This window comes from Bos indicus, chromosome 26 (genome assembly GCF_029378745.1).
Source record: "Bos indicus isolate NIAB-ARS_2022 breed Sahiwal x Tharparkar chromosome 26, NIAB-ARS_B.indTharparkar_mat_pri_1.0, whole genome shotgun sequence".
In the NCBI taxonomy this organism is placed as follows: Eukaryota; Metazoa; Chordata; class Mammalia; order Artiodactyla; family Bovidae; genus Bos; species Bos indicus.
In genome coordinates, this window is record NC_091785.1 from 8,777,463 (window position 1) to 8,797,577 (window position 20,115).

The 20,115-nt window shown below is 42.5% G+C and overlaps 1 protein-coding gene across 50 annotated transcripts in view; it reads right to left on the bottom strand.

Moving 5' to 3' along the window:
- The window catches only part of SGMS1 (sphingomyelin synthase 1), a 324,245-nt gene that overhangs the window by 14,643 nt on the left and 289,487 nt on the right, over nt 1-20,115 (bottom strand). For all 50 annotated transcript variants that reach the window (XM_070781227.1, XM_070781241.1, XM_070781239.1 and 47 more), the window contains one exon: nt 9,451-9,568. In XM_070781227.1, the coding sequence (XP_070637328.1) occupies nt 9,451-9,568 (118 nt within the window). The remainder of the gene's footprint in view (nt 1-9,450; nt 9,569-20,115) is intronic.

Here is a 20,115-nt window from a genome sequence, read left to right on the forward strand (position 1 = left end):
GCAGGCAGATTCTTTACCACTGAGCCACCAGGGAAGCCCATTTGAAATAACTGCAAAAAGTGAAACACTAATCCTCAATCAGCCTCCTTTTTTCCCCAGGAAAAAAACGTGAAGAATTTTGTCATGGCCATCAGTAATGAGACATCAAAAGCTTCATAAAATCTTAAACAAACATCAGCTATGGATTTCCATTTATCCAGATACTTATTTGCCACATTAAAGAAATTCCATTATGTCAGTCAGGTAATATTTCCCTTCAACAAAAATTATCACTTAGGTCCTTTAGCCTACCTGGTCATGAAGTGAAAAAATATTCCCTCAGATATTTGCTTTGAAAATGCGTAAATCTAAAGAAAAGAATGAACATCCTTAGACTCTTCACTCAGACTCATCAATTATCATGGTTTGCCACATTTGCTTCTCCTCTTTCTCCTAGTTTTTCCCCTGGGCCTCATGAGAATTAAGTTGAATATTTATGACACTTCACCTTTAAAGGTGCCAACAAGGAGATTTTCTTCTATAATCACACTCATGAAACTTAACAGTGATACAATACCACTGGGGTTCACACACATCCTTATTCAGACTCCCCCACAGTTTCAACAGTGTCCTGTATAGCGTCCCCCCAAATCTAGGATCCAATCAGAGGAGATGAATAGAGGGTACCTGTCGCCCTCTTGAATTTTCTTGTTCTACAACAGTTTCTCAGTCACTTTTTAATGACAATTTTTAAAGAGTGCAATCTAGTTTTGTTGTTGTTGTTTTTTTAATAGAATGCCCTTCCACTTAGTTTTATCGGATTGTTTCCTTATGTTTTAATCCAGGTTCAATGCTATTGGCAGGCATACACAGAATGATGTGCCCTACCCAATGTGTCAAATCAAAGAACGTCTGGTATCGCTTGTCCCGCAGCTGGTTTATCAGGTGGCCGCCAGAATGTCTGACGGACTTCTCAATCAAATACACACCTTTGCCCCTTTGTTATTAACAAGCTGTATGTGACTTTTTGAAATGATCTAAATATTGTGGTGCCCCATCTTTCACCCAATGGTTTTAGCATCTATGGACGATTTTTGTTTAAAATATTACTATAGCGCTTGAAAAATGGAGACTTGCTATTTCCAGTATTTCTTTAATATCTAGTATTTCCAGTATTTCTTTAATATATAGTAGTTAATTTCTTCTCCATTATCACTAATTTTTTCAATGTTTCTTATTAATGTATAATTACTGTCATGATTTCATTGTGATGCTCAAACTGTCTCACACGTGGCCTGTGGGAGTCTCTCGAGCAGGACTATGGCTTCTGAGTCAAATCCACTGACCTGCAGTATCTGGAAACTTCCTTGGGATGAAACCCCTGCCGTCCAGCTGCCTGTACTGTGGATCGCGCTTCATGCAGTCACACAGCGTCAGCTCTGCAGCTCATTTGGATGTCTTTGGCGAATGCTCTCTCTCTTCACACTAGATGGCCGCTGCCATGCAGGAAACCTTTGTCACCTTCCCCATGTCTGCCCTGGTCTAGATCTTCCTCTTCTCTAAATTCAGAAAAAAACTGCACAAAAGCAGCCTCGTCTGTCTCCCTCACGTGAAGTGCCAGGAACAGAGACAAGGCCGAACTTCTTGCCTCTGCCACTTAGTACCTGCAGGACAACAGGCAAGTCTGGCATCTCTGGACCAACTGCAACTTCCTCTCATTCACGACTGTGAGAATGCAATGAAGAAACATCTAGAATCACACCTGGCATGAAAACAGGTACACATAAACTGGCACTACTCGAAGTCTACCTCCTTCCCCACCTCCCAAATAGCTTACTTTCCATATTATAGGAGAGATGGCTTTCTAAGAGACAGATGTCATCACATCAGATTCCCTGCTTCAACCTTTCTTGGCTTCCTGTGGCCAGACTCCTTGGAAAAAGTGACCAGACCTCTGAAAATCTGCCCACAACTTCCCTCTCTGGCGTAATCTCTGGCCACGCAGCCCACAGGATCACATGCCAGGTGTGTCTAACTTTACTGCGTTCTTAAGACTCCCTTTCACACCCTCTCTGTTTTCTCCACCTAGCAATCAACTCCACTTGGCCAACTGCCTCTCATCCATTTCAGATTTGGCTCGGACAGCACCCCCTCAGTGCAGCCAACACTCACAGGAGAGTTTGCCACCTTCTTCCCTGTTTCCATGGCAACTGAGCTCCAAACGTCTGTTAGAGTGGGGACTGTAGTCAGAGAGTAATCTTACATGTTACATGTCTTTCACGGTTTCTGGATGCCCATTTGTCTGATACATTTGTTATTGTTCAGTCACTCAGTTGTGTCCAACTCTGCGACCCCATGGACTGCAGCACACCAGGCTTTCCTGTCCTTCATTATCTCCCAGAGTTTGCTCCAATTCATGCCCATCAAGTCAGTGATGTCATCCAACCATCTCATGCTCTGTCACCCCCTTCTCCTCTTGTCCCCAATCTTTCCCAGCATCAGAGTCTTTTCCAATGAGTCAGCTCTTCACATCAGGTGGCCAAAGTACTGGAGCTTCAGCTTCAGCATCAGTCCTTCCAATGAACATTCAGGGTTGATTTCCTTTAGGATTGACTGGTTTGATATGGGCTTCCATGGTAGCTCAGCTGGTAAAGAATCTGCCTGCAGTTCAGGAGACCCTGGTTCGATTCCTGGGTTGGGAAGATCCACTGGAGAAGGGATAGGCTACCCATTCCAGTATTCTTGGGCTTTACTGGTGGCTCAGCTGGCAAGGAATCTACCCGCAATGCGGGAGACCTGGGTTCAATCCCTGGGTTGGGAAGATCCCTTGCAGAAGGGAACAGCTACCCACTCCAGTACTCTGGCCTGGAGAATTCCATGGACTGCATAGTCCATGAGGTTACAAAGAGTCAGACACAACTGAGCAACTTTCACTTCATATTTTGTGACTGACTGATACATCTGTGTACCCTCAAAGTTTACCCCACACAGGACAAGTCTTCTAGAAATCTTTTTTCAGAAATCAGCAATCTGGGCTTCGCTGGTGGTTCAGTGCTTAAGAATCTGCCTTGCAATGCAAGGGACATCTGTTCCATCCTTGGTCCAGGAAGATCCCACATGCCAAGGAGCAACTAAGCCCGTGTGCCACAACTACTGAGCCCATGTTCTAGAGCCCCGGAGCTGCAACTACCGACACACATGCCTGGAGCCTGCATTTCAGAAGAGAAGCCACTGCAATGAGAAGTCTGTGCACAACTAGAGAGCTACCCACCTGCTCGCAGCAACTAGAGAAAGCCTGCATGCGGCCATGAAGACCCAGCACAGCCAAAAAATAGATAAATAAATGGACGAATCTTAAAAAATGGAAGTCAGCAATCTGCTTGTTTATGAAAAGAAGTCATCTATACTCTCTCTGCCTCACAATCCCTAGTGACTTCTCATAAACTAAAACCATTTAGAAGGTTTATAAGATCATGTAAAAATGCATATAACAAACATTAAATATAATGACACAGGAATAACTGCAGAGAAAGCATGATTAGAACTATGCAAGAAAAATATGCATAAAGAACTAAGAAATATATTGAAACATAAGGTGGAGAGTGTATAATTTTTTTTTTTTTAACAATGTCTCTGCAACAACTGAAGAGTTTCTTTAAAATGGAGGAAAAAACATCTTTTTTTTTTTTTTTAAAGAAAAAAATGTGTGACTTAGTACATTTCTTTATTTTTTCTGTTTCATTCCTGAAAAGGAACAGAACAGTGAAGAGAGAAAAAGGAAAGTGATGAGGAGACTTGGAATGGGGAAGGATATCAGAAATCATAAGCAAGAATTTTTTTTAAAAAATGAGAATGAACAAAATGAAAACTATACTGACAAAAAGAAACTGGGAGGCAAGCAGAACATCAGGTAAAATCAAGCAGTGACAATTCAAATTCCACACAATTCAATGCGATGACATAAAGTTATTTTGGTAACAGAGCACCAGCCATATTCTCAAATGCAGATAAGGTTTGCAGAAGCTAATCAGAATATTAAAATTTGCAGCTAGAAGGGCAGCTTTCAAACATTCACGCTGTTACCTAAGAAAGCAGGAAAGAACTTAAAAAGATAATAAAATCCTGAAAAGCAATGAATCCTGTGTCTTATAAGACTGAACACATGCCAGTAAAGAGACCCGGGAGAGGGAGAATTACTACACCATGGCTTAGCAGTGAACTGAAGGAGTGCTTTGATCGTTCTAATTTGTGCAACACACACACACACACACACAAAGCTGAGAGTGGCAGTGAAGAATACGAAGATCTCTCTGTTATTATATGTGTATTTTATTGTTCCACTTAACAATTACTCTCGGATGACACCCAAACATAATCCTTGTCCAACAGTGGGCTATGTTCATGTACGTTGAAAGGAAAAATAAAAAGACATATCTTTGCAGTTCAAGAGAATTATTTCACTGAAAACACCATGTCAGATTAAGGCCCTAGCCAGCTAAGTACCCAGGCAGGAACATAACTCTCTCGTTTTGAAGGTTTTCAAATCTAAGGTCACCGTGGAGACCAAATAACAGAACCAACGTGAATCTCACTTTAAAGCGCAGCCACTCGATTAACACATGTGATTAACAGCATAAGTTATACCCTCTCTTTCAATAACATTAGTGTATCCGTATATCTGGGGCCTGGGGTAGATTTGGATTTTTTTTTTCCTTTTCTTGAAGAGTCTGCTAAAACAGCAACATTTTTTCTTACAGAAGTCTTAGGACACAGAAGAATGCTTCTGCTTTTTTGTTTGTTTTTAAAAACGGAACCCTAGAAACTTGGAAAAGATGACAAGAGGATGTTTTCTGGTTTGGATACATGCTCCTTGGAGAAAAGCTGTGTTGAGATAATTAACAAGGGGTAATCAAAGGGTCACAAATTTGGCCACCTCCTAAGCCCAGCACATCACATACTGGGACACTAGTCAAATGCCTCCCAGAAGCTCCTGACCCAGGAAGGGAATGCCTCCTTCCCTTCCCACGCCCCAGCAGCTCATCTCTGTTACAGGAGTATTTGATGACATGCCTCCTCTTCCTCACCTCATCATTTCACAGAACAATTACTTCCCTGAGCTGTAACATTTTTATGAAGTAAAGAGCCATCAAATGAATGAGCACTAGGGACGATGTTCATAATTAATACTGAATACCTGTTGGAACATTTTTCTTAGAAGCCATGTGTTTTGAGAATGGGCATTAAGAGAAGAATTAAAATATACTAATTATGGAGCTTTGTATGATGACAGAATCAAGTTTAAGTTCACACACTTATGTTAAACGAAATCATATTCTAAAGATCAACTCTCTACCCTTGGAGTTTAATGATAATTGATAATCATTAAGAGTATCCACCAGCCAACAGGCCTTGGATGGTGTTTAAAGTCAGGGGATACCCAGTTCTGGAAGCCTCGTACTTTTGTGTCCTGTCTCTGGCCTTTTCATCCATATCCATCCCATCCAGGATATGATGAATCACAAATATTTAATTTCTAGCACTGATTCCACTCTCAACTTCAGACGCACACTATTCATTGGTCTGGATACCACCAGTGAGATGTCTCACAAGTACCTCAATCTCTATTTGTTTAATCTAAAGTCACCTTTGAAATCCTTCCTTTCTCTCCTCATTCCCTGTATCAAATGTATTGCGAAGCTGCACTGATTCAGCTGCTTAGATTGGTTTCCTCCTCTCTATCCCTAGGGCCAGTGGCTTAGCTTAAGGCCCTCAGATAACAGCATTTCCCACATTATATAAGATGCAAGTTTGGCTGAGGTGGTCTTCAGGCGTTTTCCACAAAGGCAGGGACTTCCGTCGACTGCTCGCCCTTGCTCTCCAGCACCTCAGTTGCAGCAGGTGCTTCATGCATGGTAAGTACATTTTCAGGGGATGAACCACACTCTAGGGGTGAAAGCATGGTAGCGACACCAAAAGCCTCCTTCCTTCCGTACAGCATTTTACAGCGACAGACCCTGTGTATTCACTTCCGTCTTTCACTCTCACAATTCCTTATGACGATACAAAAAGTGTCGTAAGCCCTGTCTTGCCAACAAAGGGACCGAAGCTCTGAGATGTCAGACGCAACTGCCACACAACTAGCACGCGCCGGCTGACATCACCCTCACTCTGACCCCAGCACTCTTTCTACTGCTGGGCAGGTTTGCACTGTTACAGGTAATAACTCCCTCTCTGTGCAAAGGTTCAGACAGAATTTGATTAAGATGGTGGGGTGAGGATATCAAGACAGTGGATTGGATGACTTTCAGTAAGGTTCATTTCTGTTCTGACTAACCCAGCCCCAGCTATGGCTCCAAGGCAGGCAAACCTGGTCTCTGGGATCTCTCTAGCAATCCCCTTTGGACACTGTTCCCCACTGCGATATTCTGGCCCTTGTCTGACCTCCAATTTCTTAGGCTTGATCTGACTCCAAGAGGTACCACCAAGCCTTCAAGACCTTTTCCAACGCTTCTGTCTAGCTTCAGAAATCACCCTTGTTTACCCATGAAGTGTTCTCGCCAAAAAATTAAAGTGACTGAATCAAGTCTCCACGACAGCTTCTATTTAGAGGAAATATGGAAGAGAGAGGAAGAAGTTTATTGAACTACAAAGAAACAAACAGACAAATCCAGAATGTGGTGTCTTCTACAGGACAACTGCTAGATCTCTACCAGTTACTGATGGGATTTAAAAAAGGGTAGGGTGGGGAAGCAGAGAAGGCAATGGCACCCAACTCCAGTACTCTTGCCTGGAAAATCCCATGGACGGAGGAGCCTGGTAGGCTGTAGTCCATGGGGTCGCTAAGAGTCAGACACGACTGAGCGACTTCCCTTTCACTTTTCACTTTCATGCGTTGGAGAAGGAAATGGCAACCCACTCCAGTGTTCTTGCCTGAAGAATCCCAGAGACAGAGGAGCCTGGTAGGAGGCCGTCTATGGGGTCACACAGAGTCGGACACGACTGAAGCGACTTAGCAGCAGGGTGGGGAAGAAAGAACTGCTCTAGAATGTAAAGACTTAACAGAACAACTAAATGTTATATACAGTCTTTGGATCCTAATTTACACTAATTGACACAAACTGTTTTTTAAAAAGGGCATTTTTAAAGACAATCAAGATATTCCATGAACTAGTACTTGCCAGTACCAAAAAATTACGGTTAATTGTGCTGAAGTATCAACAGAATTAAAATGTCCAAAAATTTAGATGCATATTAAATGTGAATGAAGCAATGAAGTAACATTGTCTGGGATTTGTTTAAAAATACTTCAAAAGAAAAAAAGAAAGTAAGATGAAGCAAATGTAAGCAAATCTTGATAAGAACTGAATCTGGGTGTTAGTATATGAAGGTTCCTTATACTGGTTTCTCTTCCTTGGGACACAGTTGGAAAATTTCAGAATAAAAAACTGTCATTTGAACCCATTCTTCCATGAGTTCTGTTCTACAAAAGAATTAGATTTAATGAGTTTTTACTCATAATTTTTGCTAACATTTCACTCCCTCCTGTATACTTCACTTTAAAGACTCCAATGTCCAGAAGACTGTCACAGAAAGATGGCCCTAGTTGGGGTCTCTGGCAGCGTGATAAGCAAGTGACATGTTTGGGTTTGGTTGGGCACACAGTTCCTGTTAACCTCTATCTTTACCAAGAAAACCCACAAGCTATTTTTACCTGCAGGATCTTGGTTTAGACTTGCTGATGACTCAAGATGTAAGTGCCAGTGCTAACCAACAGTGGCTTTGCTGGTGACTAGTGGAGCCGCAGGGGTCCTAAGAAGAAACAGGCTGCAACCGGATCTGGGAGAAAGGCTATACAGCACGACTCCTTGCTGCTGGGTCTATCTTCAACACGGGCTTGACCAGACTCCACTTGTACCTAAACTGGTATGACATGCTCCCTGGTGGAAAAACTTCCCACGCACAGATATATATATATATATATATATATATATATATATATATATTAAAGGATTGAACTAAACCATCAATCAGCTGACTACTGAAAACACACTGCTTGTCAAGCCAGCCTCACCGAGGGAGTCTACTTCACTGGATCCTCAGTGACAACAAGAAACTTCCTATGAGTCAGGAGCTTCAGGCAAGCGCCAAAGAGTTCTCACTGAGGATAAAGAAGATATGAGCCTGGCTTTCTCTAGAAGGGCTGAAGAGCAAGAAGGGGGTGCAGGGAGGCAGTACTGCTGAAGGAGACAATGGACCCTCGGGACCATTCCTTCTCTAGGGTGGCTTCTCTAGTTACAGACACAGATTGCAGCAAGAATGCAAGAGTGGAGTAAGAAACGAGATACCTCTGAGCACATGTGTTACGTCTAGGAAGGAAGGGGACCCACAATAAGCAAGCAACCTAAACAAATCCAAAATTTCAAATGATAGAGTACCACTTTAAAAATCCTTCTTTCAAGGGACTGATTTTTTCCAGCCCTCTTCCAAGATTCTATCAAAAAGAATGTCTCTTATGGAAGGAACACAAGGGCAAATGAATGAAACTGAAAGGGTGTTTCACTAGCACAAGTGTGATACAAAGAAATGCTTCCAAACATTTCAAACATACAATCACAGCATTCCACATTTTCTCCCACCCAGATTGAGGAAATGAGCTGCTTCTACTTCTTTTTGCACTGAAGAGCTTTCATGAAGTTAAACATTTTAAAAACTAAATCTCCTGCTAATTCTTTCATAAAGTTAGGAAGATCTTCCCAGTTGAAATTATGCCAAGGCAGAGGCTGGGGTAAGGAGTGTTAGGTGAATCTGATGGGAAGGTAGAGACAGTGAGAGACGAATAGTTTATTTTAAAGAAAAGCTTATTTGCTACTAGAGAAGATCAGGACAGTGAAGTGCCCCACCAGGGAGGAGAGATCTTATTTGGTGGGTGGAGGACATGAGTTTGAGCAAACTTTGGGACATGGTGAAGGACAAGGAAGCCTGGCGTGCTGCAGTCCATGGAGTCGCAAAGAGCAACAACAAAAGGGCGCAAGGAAACAAGAAGAGTGTCTCTGGCTCTGCTCTTCTGCATCCCCACTGTAGGGCTTAATAGAAAGAAGGAAAAAATATTATCTGAAATTGAACTTTCCATCTAAGAGAGGGCAAAAGCATATAAAAGCTTGTGGAGCTGTTAACAAGGGAGCGAATGATATTTTAAAAGTTTGGCAGGAAACCAAACAGCTACACCCACACACAAAGCTGAACTGCTTCCATCAAACTAAGTAGACCACATATTCCCCCAGCTGGGAAGCGCTGGCAGGGTCTGGGAATTTTGAGGAGTGGCGTCACCTAACTGTATTGCTCAGTAATGTTCCCAGATGAAGGCGAGGGGGGTTGCTTCTAAAGAAATGTTCACCTCTGGCCTAAATCAAAGGACCCCCTGAACAGGATGAGAAAAAACAAAATGGGAAATTACAGCGAGGAAAGCTTTACCTTCGGAGAGCAGTTGAAATGCATACCGGGCACTGGGAGTGTGGTTACATACATTGTAATACACCGATACAGGTACAGCGTGCCAACTATGCAGAAAAATCTTCTGCTAATAATAGACCTAGAAAAAGGGAAAAACAGGGCAGACACTCAGTCAGCAAATTCTGCAGGTTCATTGAAGTTTTCAGTGCTCCAACAATACAAACAAACCCCCAAACAACCTGAGACATTGCTATCAGAACGCTGAAACTATAAGAGCAGATTAAGGTGAAGCTTTTGAGAATGATACTGTGTTTTTTTGTTTGTTTGTTTTACATTAACTTTAAGGTCAAGGGAGTTTAAAACACTCCCCACTGCTATTAATGGGGCTTCCTGAGGCCTGAAACACCAGTTGACATTCAACTGATGGACAGGGAGGGTTTAAACTGATGGGCCAGAGCTGAGTCAGGGTCTGTGGTTAAACATTTAGGGAGTGTCTTTTCTGTCATAAAAAAGAAGATGTTCAGAAAATTACAATGATATTAGATTGTAATGAATTTATGCCAAGAGAATTCAAAACTTTTCTGACATTTAGTGAGTCAAAGGCATTAAACCACTGGACTTGTATATCCCAGAAACTGTTTATCTTAGCTGATCTCCAAAGAAGCATGATGCCAAGAAAAGAGCCTGTCTGAATGACAGCATCCAACCCACACCTCTCTCTCCTAACAGTGTGGCCTTGGGATAGGCTATTGACACTCTCTATCAGTTTCCTAGTCTGTAAACCAGGGATAAGAACATGAGAAATAAGGAATGGACAATCTTTGCCATTTACGCACAATGGTAGTCATCAAGTGTATGGATTACGTGGGTGAATAACCAAATAAACAAGAATTAGGCATCTTTTCCATTTCAAATTTATTGGTGGTTCTGGTGAAATTATTTGATAGGTACACATGAGCATGTATATTGAGTCTGATAGCTTCTCGTAACAGTAAGTCTCACGTAGGTTTGGCTTTAACTAGATTAAGTTGTACAAACTTCAGTGTCTCCTTGGACAAGAATGTTCCTTCCCTCTCTACTTCAACCTGTTCTAGCCTGTTCTGCTGCTGCTGCTGCTGCTGCTAAGTTGCTTCAGTCACGTCCGACTCTGTGTGAGGCTGCCCCATCCCTGGGATTCTCCAGACAAGAACACTGGAGTGGGTTGCCATTTCCTTCTCCAATGCATCAAAGTGAAAAGTGAAAGTGAAGTCGCTCAGTCATGTCCAACCCTCAGCGACCCCATGGACTGTAGCCCACCAGGCTCCTCCATCCATGGGATTTGCCACAGGCCAAAATCTCAGTCCTGTGGGTCTCCTCCTCCTCAACTTTGAGAAGTTCAAGTTTTTCCTTGGCCCAGGGCATTCTGACTTAAACACAAATATTTCTAGAAACAATGAACAGGCTTTCCTCTGAGGATACTGAACACTTAATCACTCCATAATTGTACAATGTAGCTCTATTTTTACACAGGCTGGACATTCCTACTGGAGTCTGGTTGTTGGAGGAGTATCTGTGTTATCTGTACTTTTTAACAAGAGGGATGAAGTGGTATGTCACTTGGTTGACTGAAAATTAATTTAAAAATAATCCATGTGACCGTATTAGTGTTTCATTCATAACTACACAGTCCATGTAAGGTCCTCAGGTTGTAAAGGTACAGTTCAGGTCTTGTGACTCTTAACCCCAATTTTAGACACCGGGTCCAAACACTGCTTACCACAGAGAAATGTCTTATTTTCTCTTATTAAAGCTGTGCTTGTCACCCCCAAGGACAAGAATTTATTCAGTACAAAGCTGTCTTTTATAAAGGTATGTGCCTCTAATTCCAGGAATTATGAAAAGCACGGTATAATTAAGCCATATACAGAGGGACAATACTAGATCACATTACTAGATTATAAATGTCTGATCAAAATACCTGAAATAACCAACTGAATTTTACATTGTAAGATACAATGATCACTCTTCTCAAAAAGAAAATGCCCTCTCACGCCATCCTGTTCAAAGAAACAGAAATTACTTTCAATTTTACGTGAATGATACAAGAAACACCTACAACAGAAAACTGTTCAGTCTATTTAGATACGCCAGTCTCTCTTCAGAGGAAGAGAAACAAAATGACGGCTATCGCTCCATTTTGATGAATATTTTTACCTTAAAATCACTTTGCCTGATGGTTTCACGGTGCACACGAGACATATACATGCACAAACCACCTATTTCCATAGCTCAAACCTGAGTCACATCTGAATAGCAGTGAAAAGACTCAGGATTACCTGAGAATGAGGTATACAGAAAAAGGATAGAGGATGAGAAAAGTTTTTGTTTACAAAAAAACAAAGCAAAACATTTTAAAGGTAACAAACATTAAAGGTTCAGTCACATTTACTCTTTGAAGTGAAAAAATCAGATGACTCACACCCATGTGACGTCGTCAACATTAACACGGAGACGAGATGGAAGTGGCTGTTACTGAGAATCTTCTCATCTTTGGCATTTACTTATCTTTTTTGAAATTATGCTTAGAGTATCTTCAGTGCATAATTTTAAACAAGAATTTCCTACTGTACACTTTAGAAAGCAGGATATATATATATATATATTTTATATATTTATATTTATATATATATATTTATATATATATTTATATTTATATTTTATATATATATATATATATATATATATATATATATATATATATATAAAAGTGTTTCAAAATCTTGTATCCTGTTAAGGTATTATTTACTTAATCAAAGAATTTCACACAGTAGAATTCTTTCTTAAGTTTCAAAGTTCAAGATGTGTTTTTTTTTTTTAAAGATCTAAAATAGTTAAAAATGTAACTAAGGCAACAAAAAAGGCACAGAAGAAACATTAATGAGGTATTTCTAGAGATTAAGCAAATGCCAAGGACAAGACGCACATTACAATTCTCAAAACCACAGTTATGTTCTTCTCACATGGGAAATGTCTCTTTCGTGTTAGAAAGAAGTCTATTTCCTATCTGCTCACACTCTGCAATGACTGTCATATCATAGACACTTGTGTATGATCGTGGTTATCTATTCTTCTCCCAAGTAGTTGAGTAATAGGGTCATTACTACTTTCTCTGACATAAAGAAAAACATACATGTTAAATCGGATATATATATATATATATAAAAATATAAAGAAATATGAATAAAAGTGTTAATATTTTTTAAGATCTGCAAGAAGAGTATGCTATGTTCAGAATAACTTTATTAAACTTTTTATTCTCCCAACTCAAAAGAGAAAAGAGTATTCAGAACCTGATCACTTACTACACCAAATATAGGCTTAAAAGAGCAGTACTACATTGTTTTTGGCATTTGAAATGATAGTCTATAAAGTTCTAAAGGAAAAACGAAGAAAGAAATGAATACACTGGAGAGTAAAAGGAAAATACTGGGAAGTTCCATTGTTTCCCACAAGTTTTCTCAACTAAGCCACAACCAGAATACGCATAGTTCTTTCAGCGCTCAGACCTGCTCTCCCAGCTCCTGAGAAGTTACTGACTTTTAGAAACAAACAGGTCCTGAGACATGGCAGTGCATCCAAGTGACAATTCCAACGCAGGAGGCGATCAACAAGGGGGAGGGCACACGAATCTGTGGGCAAGGATCAGGGGCCCCGCGTCTCCGGAGAAGCCACGGAAGCCAGCGCACACGGTTCAGGTCCTTCCGGTACTGCCGAGGGACACAGCGTCTCCAGCTCATCTACACACAGATGCTGGCTCTGCCTTTCACAAAGGCCAGCTTGATGAACTGAATCATCTCAATTAACTTCCTTGGAAACTGGCTTCCTAACCAGCAAAAGGATATTTTCCTTATGATTCAGAGAAATGCTACTGAAGAATTTCCCCAGACTGTTATTAACAGTAACTAGGGTTTTGCCAAATTCCTCCTCTATGCCAAACTCTGAGCCATTTAGCTCTTAGAACAACCTGCATTGCAATGCTATGACCCTTATTTTACAGATGGGAAAACTGCAGTTCAGATAATTTAAGCTGAAATATAAATATATTACCCAAGACAAAAAGGTTCAGGAAATGGCTTCAGATTGTGTAAGAAATCCCAATTTTATTTTGAGACTACACTGCTGTGAACCAATAGATGAGCCAACATTCGATCTCATTTAAGTTACAAAATCTACCTAACTCACATTTTTCACTTAGGGTTTTAAGTCATATTTCATATTGACCCAGACCTCTGCAAAGCATTTTTGACAGTTATTTTAATGATAAGCTGTTAGTTATTAAAGTACTGAAAAAGATTCTTCTAGGTATCAAACAGGAAACTGTTCATTTTCCATTATTGTTTGCACAGTCTGTGCCCAGTAAGGTTTGCTTACATCCCTCCAATGACTGATCAGTCTGGTCGCTCAGACAGTAAAGACTCTGCCTGCAATGTGACAGCCTGGGCTCAATCCCTAGGTCGGGAAGATCCCCTGGAGAAGGGAATGGCTACCCACTCCAGTATTCTTGCCTGGAGAATTCCACGGACAGAGGAGCCTGAAAGGCTATAGTCTATAGGGTTGCAAAGAGTCAGAACAACTGAGCAACTAACACACTGTGCTGAGATGTTATCTACTTCTCAACATTCTATCTCACCTGAACTGCTACTGTGACCTTTGACCTACTGTCCCTAATTCCATTTGTACCTCCATAAAAGCCTTTCTACAGAGAGAAGCCAGAATCATCTTTTTTAAAAGTTAAATAAAGCACACCCTTTAAACCCCCCCCAATAGTTGCCAAATATATTTTGAATAAAATCCAAATCCTTTACCAAGCCCACGAGGCCCCAGATGATCTGGGCCAAGCTCCCCTCCCTCTGCTCTCCCCATCATTCCTAAACTTCAGTCTGATGCCCTTGGTGCGACTGAACACATCGCACCAAGTCCCTCCACCTTAGGCAGACCTCTGTGCCAGCCATGCCCTATGCCGGACCCTGGAAACACTGCCCGTTGTCAGGTTTCTGACAGACCACCGACTCTAAAAAAGGTACCTGGGGCCACCTTCACCCACTTCCCTTTCTTCAGAGCCTCCCACTCCCATGCCCACACTCTGCTGAAGCTAACGCCAACAAGTTTCTTAAATCTGTTTTCCTCCCTTTAACTCCTGGCTACTAGCCCTGGGATTCCCTGGATTATGGTAACCGCTTGTCATCATCTGACGTTCCAATTCCCATCACGGGCTCTTCTCCACATGAGCCCAAGCTACTTCCCATTTTATCTCGCAGATATGAATTCTATCACCCTGGGCCAAAGAGGCTCCACTCACCAAGTATCTTGTTTTTGCCAGCGAATCTCTTTGCCTGGCCTTTCCTGTTACCCAAACCACCTAGCTCATATAACAGCTCTGCATGCAGCTTCCTACCAGTTTCCAACTGGAGAGAGCCACTTCATTCTCCAGATCACTTCAAAACTTGGTTTCTAGTTTATGGTATTTTTTAATAGTGAAATTGGGATTACCATTATCAACAGAGGCCTTCGTCCCTTCTATCAGAGAATGCCCCTAAAGAAAGCTGCTCCTTACTTATGTTTTAGTACTAGTGAGACTTCTGACGGTGCCTGTAACATGGGCAATATCCCGCAGCTCTATGCTTTAGAGCTTCACTTCTTACTACTTCTGATAGCGCTTTCCTGCTTCTTCCCACAAATGTTTGTCCTTTAAACTCCTTCCTCTGCTGGAAATAACCTCTGCTGACACTCACCAGTCCTTCACTCTGCATCGTTCCTACACTTTAACTGACAGCAGTTGTCAAGATGGCTGCATTCATCCAAGCAGGGCTGTGGGTCCTGCCATCTTTCTCCCTGGCCTCCCTTGTCTCCTCACTGCCCTCAAGGCCCTTCTGGCCTTTCTACCCATCACAGGAGTCACAACTCTCCAGACGATGGATCACGAAAACCCAGGGCTTAATTTCATACTTTAAGAAGGAAAGTCCCAAGGAAGGGGTTGTAAAACAAAAAGGAAAGAATAAATGCCATAGAATGAAAGCAGAATAAACAGAAAAGTAAAAATAGATGCTCTCCGGGGAAATACAGAACTCATTTACTATTTCCTAGTGTGTACACAGGAGGATGGCAGTTTGCGAATCAGGAGAATGAGATGGAACTATGCACCCAGCTCAGAAATGAGTCTGTAAAGCACAGTCCTCCGCCTTACAAAAGTTCAACTCAAAGAGACCTTTGCATTTTTGGTATTAATTATTTTAACCACATTACTGTTCAGCATATACTGTCATCCCATTTTACAGAAGGAAGAATCAAGATGTAAAGACTCTCTAGCCTGGGGCCAGAGAGTCAGTCAAGAAAGAAACGCAACAAAAACCAAGTCTTTATCCTTTCAATTGGGCTTCCCTTTTGACTCCTGGCAAAGAATCTGCCTACCAATGCAGGAGATGTGGGTTAGTTCCCTGGGTCAGGAAGATCCCCTGGAGATGGAAATGGCAGCCTACTCCAGCATTCTTGCCTGGAAAAACCCAAGAACAGAGGAGCCGGTTGGGGGTGGGGGAGGGTAGGGGTGAGGGGGTGAGGTGACAGTCTGTGGGGCCCCGAAGAGTCACGTACGACTAAACAACAATAATAATACTTTTGATTAGCTGCTGTTTTCACTAACAAAGCTGTCAAGTTAAAAAAAAAAAAGGTACCGACTTATATTTTTTTCTAAGCCTCATGTAAAAGATCTGCAAAATAATGCAACAGATGATTAGATTTAGAAAATGATCTGTACTGGTTTAGGGAATCTGTAAAGAACAGATCAGATGATAAAACTGTCTGCACTAAAGCCACCTTAAAAAATTTATTTCCTGAGTTAAATATAGATTGTAACATGAGATAAAGAAAAAAATATTACCCTCTAAGATTGTATGGTCTATGTGAGAGAGTTAAAAAGAATCACAATCAAGCATCCTCCAGAAACCGCAGCACACGTATGTATCAAACAGAAGAAGTTACCTTTCTTGTTAGTATTTCAGGCTATTAGCAAAAATAGTATGTGTGCATACATACATGCCTGTGTATAATACAAATACATGTAATTGTGTGTGCGTGCGTGCTCAGTTGTGTTCGACTCTCTGTGACCCCATGGACTGCAGCCCACCAGGCTCCTCTGTCCGTGGGATTTCCCAGGCAAGATACTGGAGTGGGGTGCCGTTTCCTCCTCCAGGGGATCTTCCTGACCCAGGGATTGAACCCAAGTCTCTTGCATCTCCTGCACTGGCAGGTGAATTCTTTACCACCGCACCACCTAGGAAGCCCATGAGTGTGTACACATAATGCAAATATGTGTATCTTTCCTCATTCCCTTCCTTCATGAAAACTTACCCACCCTGAATCACATTCTTAATGTCTGTTCAGTTACAGCTGGCTGAACTCAACAATTCATGTTTGCCCTTAAGCTCATGGATCACCCTTGATAGTAACACTTTTGCTTTAACAGGGGGTTGGTTTCTAGAAACATCATAAGCACATACATCACCACCAATGGCTAACATTTATTAAATTCTAGGCACAGTACTCCTGCCTGGAAAATCCCATGGACGGAGGAGCCTGGTAGGCTGCAGTCCATGAGGTCACTAAGAGTCAGACATGACTGCGTGACTTCACTTTCACTTTTCACTTTCATGCATTGGAGAAGGAAATGGCAACCCACTCCAGTGTTCTTGCCTGGAGAATCACAGGGATGGGTGGGCTGCCGTCTCTGGGGTCGCACAGAGTCGGACACGACTGAAGCGACTTAGCAGCAGCAGCAGCAGGCATAGTAATCAGCACAGTGCAATCCTCAATAAATGTTAGCTGCTGTTATTATTTATTTACTCTCCTAATGAACATGTGTATGTGCCAGGCCTTATTCTGGGACTACAGCAGTGAATCGAATGGACAAAAAGCTGGCCTTGCGGCATGTATATTCTAGGAGAGGAAGCAGACAATAAACATATAAGTAAAATATAGAGCATGCTGGGAAAATTCTAAAGGGTAAAATTAAGCGAGAGTGTCACTGGGGGATAGGACGTTACAGATTGGGGGTAAGTTGATCAGAGAATGTCCCTACATGTGAGGAGGGTTAACCATGAGGATATCTGTGGGAGAAGATTCTCTTTTTCTTTTTTTAAAAATTAATTGATTCATTTTCACTGGAGGGTAGTTGCTTTACAATGTGGTACTGGTTTCTGCCACACATCAACATGAATCGGCCACAGGTATACATTTGTCCAGCCCCCCATCCTGAGCCCCCACCCCCAGCCCCGCAGCGCCTTCTTCAGAAGGAGATTCTAAACAAGGTCAGTACATGAGGGCGCTGGAGACTGGCAGGAGAGTCAGGGGGAAGCAGGACATGATGACCTGCAGTCTGGGAGGACCTCCTTGGTCACCATAAGCACCTCCAACCTAAACGCTGTAATGAGATGAGGAAGGGTCACACACACCCACTCACTTGTGAAGTTACACGTTCTGTCTGCGGAGCTGACACATGACGTAAGGGGAGCAAGAATGGAAGCAGACTGGGAGGAAGCTCCTGTAACCACCCAGGCAAGAGACGGCACCAGTGACTGCAGGGCAGCGACTTGGTGAGAAGTGGGGGGATGAAGACCAGACGTGGTGACCGAGACGTCTGGCCTGAGAGTCGGGGGAAGACAGACACGCTGTTCCCAAGTGGTGCGAGGGGGAAAGAAGAAGCCTGCAGATACAGGAGATGCGAGAGATGTGGGTTCAATCCCTGAGTCAGGAAGATTCCCTGGGGGAGGAAATGGTTACCCACTCCAGTATTCTTGCCAGGAAATCCAGTGAACAGGGGAGGCTGGTGGGCTACAGTCCATGGAGCTGCAGAGTCGGACAGCACTGACCGACTGAGGGTAAGATGGGAACGGGGGCGGGGCAGGCACAGGAAGCAGGAGGGCACCAAGGACTCGTTAAGTGCTCCATACATACATCTCACTCCATCGGCACAACGACGCTGAGACGGGCACTATTTTTATTGTTCCCATTCTGTAGATGAGGAAACAACGCTACTACAAGTAGTTAAGTAACCTGACCAAACTCACCTCAAGTCAATAGGTGCCTGTAGATTATCTTAAACTAAGATTTACAGTATAACTGATGCTTAACTGCCACTGCCCTGATACAAACAGGCTGGGAGGGACAGATGCAATGACTTCTAAATAAGATCATGAATACTTAGACAGACATCCATGACGATTTTTTAAGAGAAAGGGACAGAGATGATCCTGAGGCACATTGTAAAATACAAGGCAAATATGGTACTAAAAATACACACATATACAGATTACACCTATATGAGCATACAGGAAAATATTAAGCCAAATACGAAACCAGATGTTAGCATTATTTATCTTAGGCACCATCAGTAAATTTTTCTTTTTTATTTTTACCTTCTAATCTGCCTATAAGCGAGGTACATTAGTTTCTTTAGTGTCATAAATAAAAACTAACTTATGAAAACTGTAATTTATTGCACCTCTGTATTTTTTTTTCTTTCTCTCCCTTTTATCCTCTCAGTTTAAAAAGCCACTTAGAATATTTATGCTCATTTAAAACCTAAATTGCTGGGATTACTGAATTTAGTTTCCTGACAATTCCTAGAGTTCAGGCTAATATTTAGGTCTTGAGACTGACACTGATAAAGGTGAGAGCAGGTAAGACCATCTGTTCGCTACTGTGAGGATGAGAAGTAAGCCTGGCAGCAAATCCATCACTGAGGGCTCAGAGTGGCTGTTCTTCCCCATTCCCAGGGAGCTGGAGCAGAAGCCGGCAAACACCTAGGAGGTCCAGATTACACGGGAGGATAATGAGACAGGAAAGGTCCCCAGAATGAAAGCAGGATCTCAGCCCAGGCTCTGCAGCCCAGACGGACAATGGGGTCAGACTCAAGGGGCGAAAACGAGCTCGAGACAGCAAGGAGACATCAAGGAGAAGAAGAACCTATCTGCAAGGCAGCAACGGCGATGCAGATAGACAGGAGAGGCTTGTGGACGCAGCAGGGGAAGCAGAGGGTGTGACAAACTGAGACAGCAGCATGGAAACATACACGTTACCAAGGGAAAAACAGACAGCCAGTGGGAATTTGCTGTGTGATGCAGGGAGCTCAACCTGGGGCTCTGTGACAACCTAGAGGGCTGGTGTGGGGTGGGAGGTGGCAGGGAGGTTCAAGGGGGACGGGACATACGTATACCTAAGGCTGATTCGCGTGCATGTATGGGAGAAACCAACACAATACTGTAAAGCAAATTATCCTCCAATTAAAACTGAATAAAATAAAAGAACAAGGTTGGGCACTCCTGACTGGTGGTCTGCAGTGGAAAAGCGTTACTGCACTTGGTGGCACCGGGGGTTTCCGAGACCCGTGGTGAACAGGGACCACACCATACCCGGCAGGTCAGAGGACAGCAGTCAGCTGGGACAGAACTCAATACACGTCCACGAACGACGGTGGAACAGCAAGACAGGCTGGCCTGCGGGTGTGGCAGGTCCAATCCTGGGGCACGTAGGAATGTCTCCTGGTTTGTATGCATTGCATAAACCTTATTATTCAAAGCAGGACTTACCTGTTTTCATTCTTCTACCAGTCCTCTGCTTGTCTGATCAATGGTACTACATCTGCTAAGAAAATAC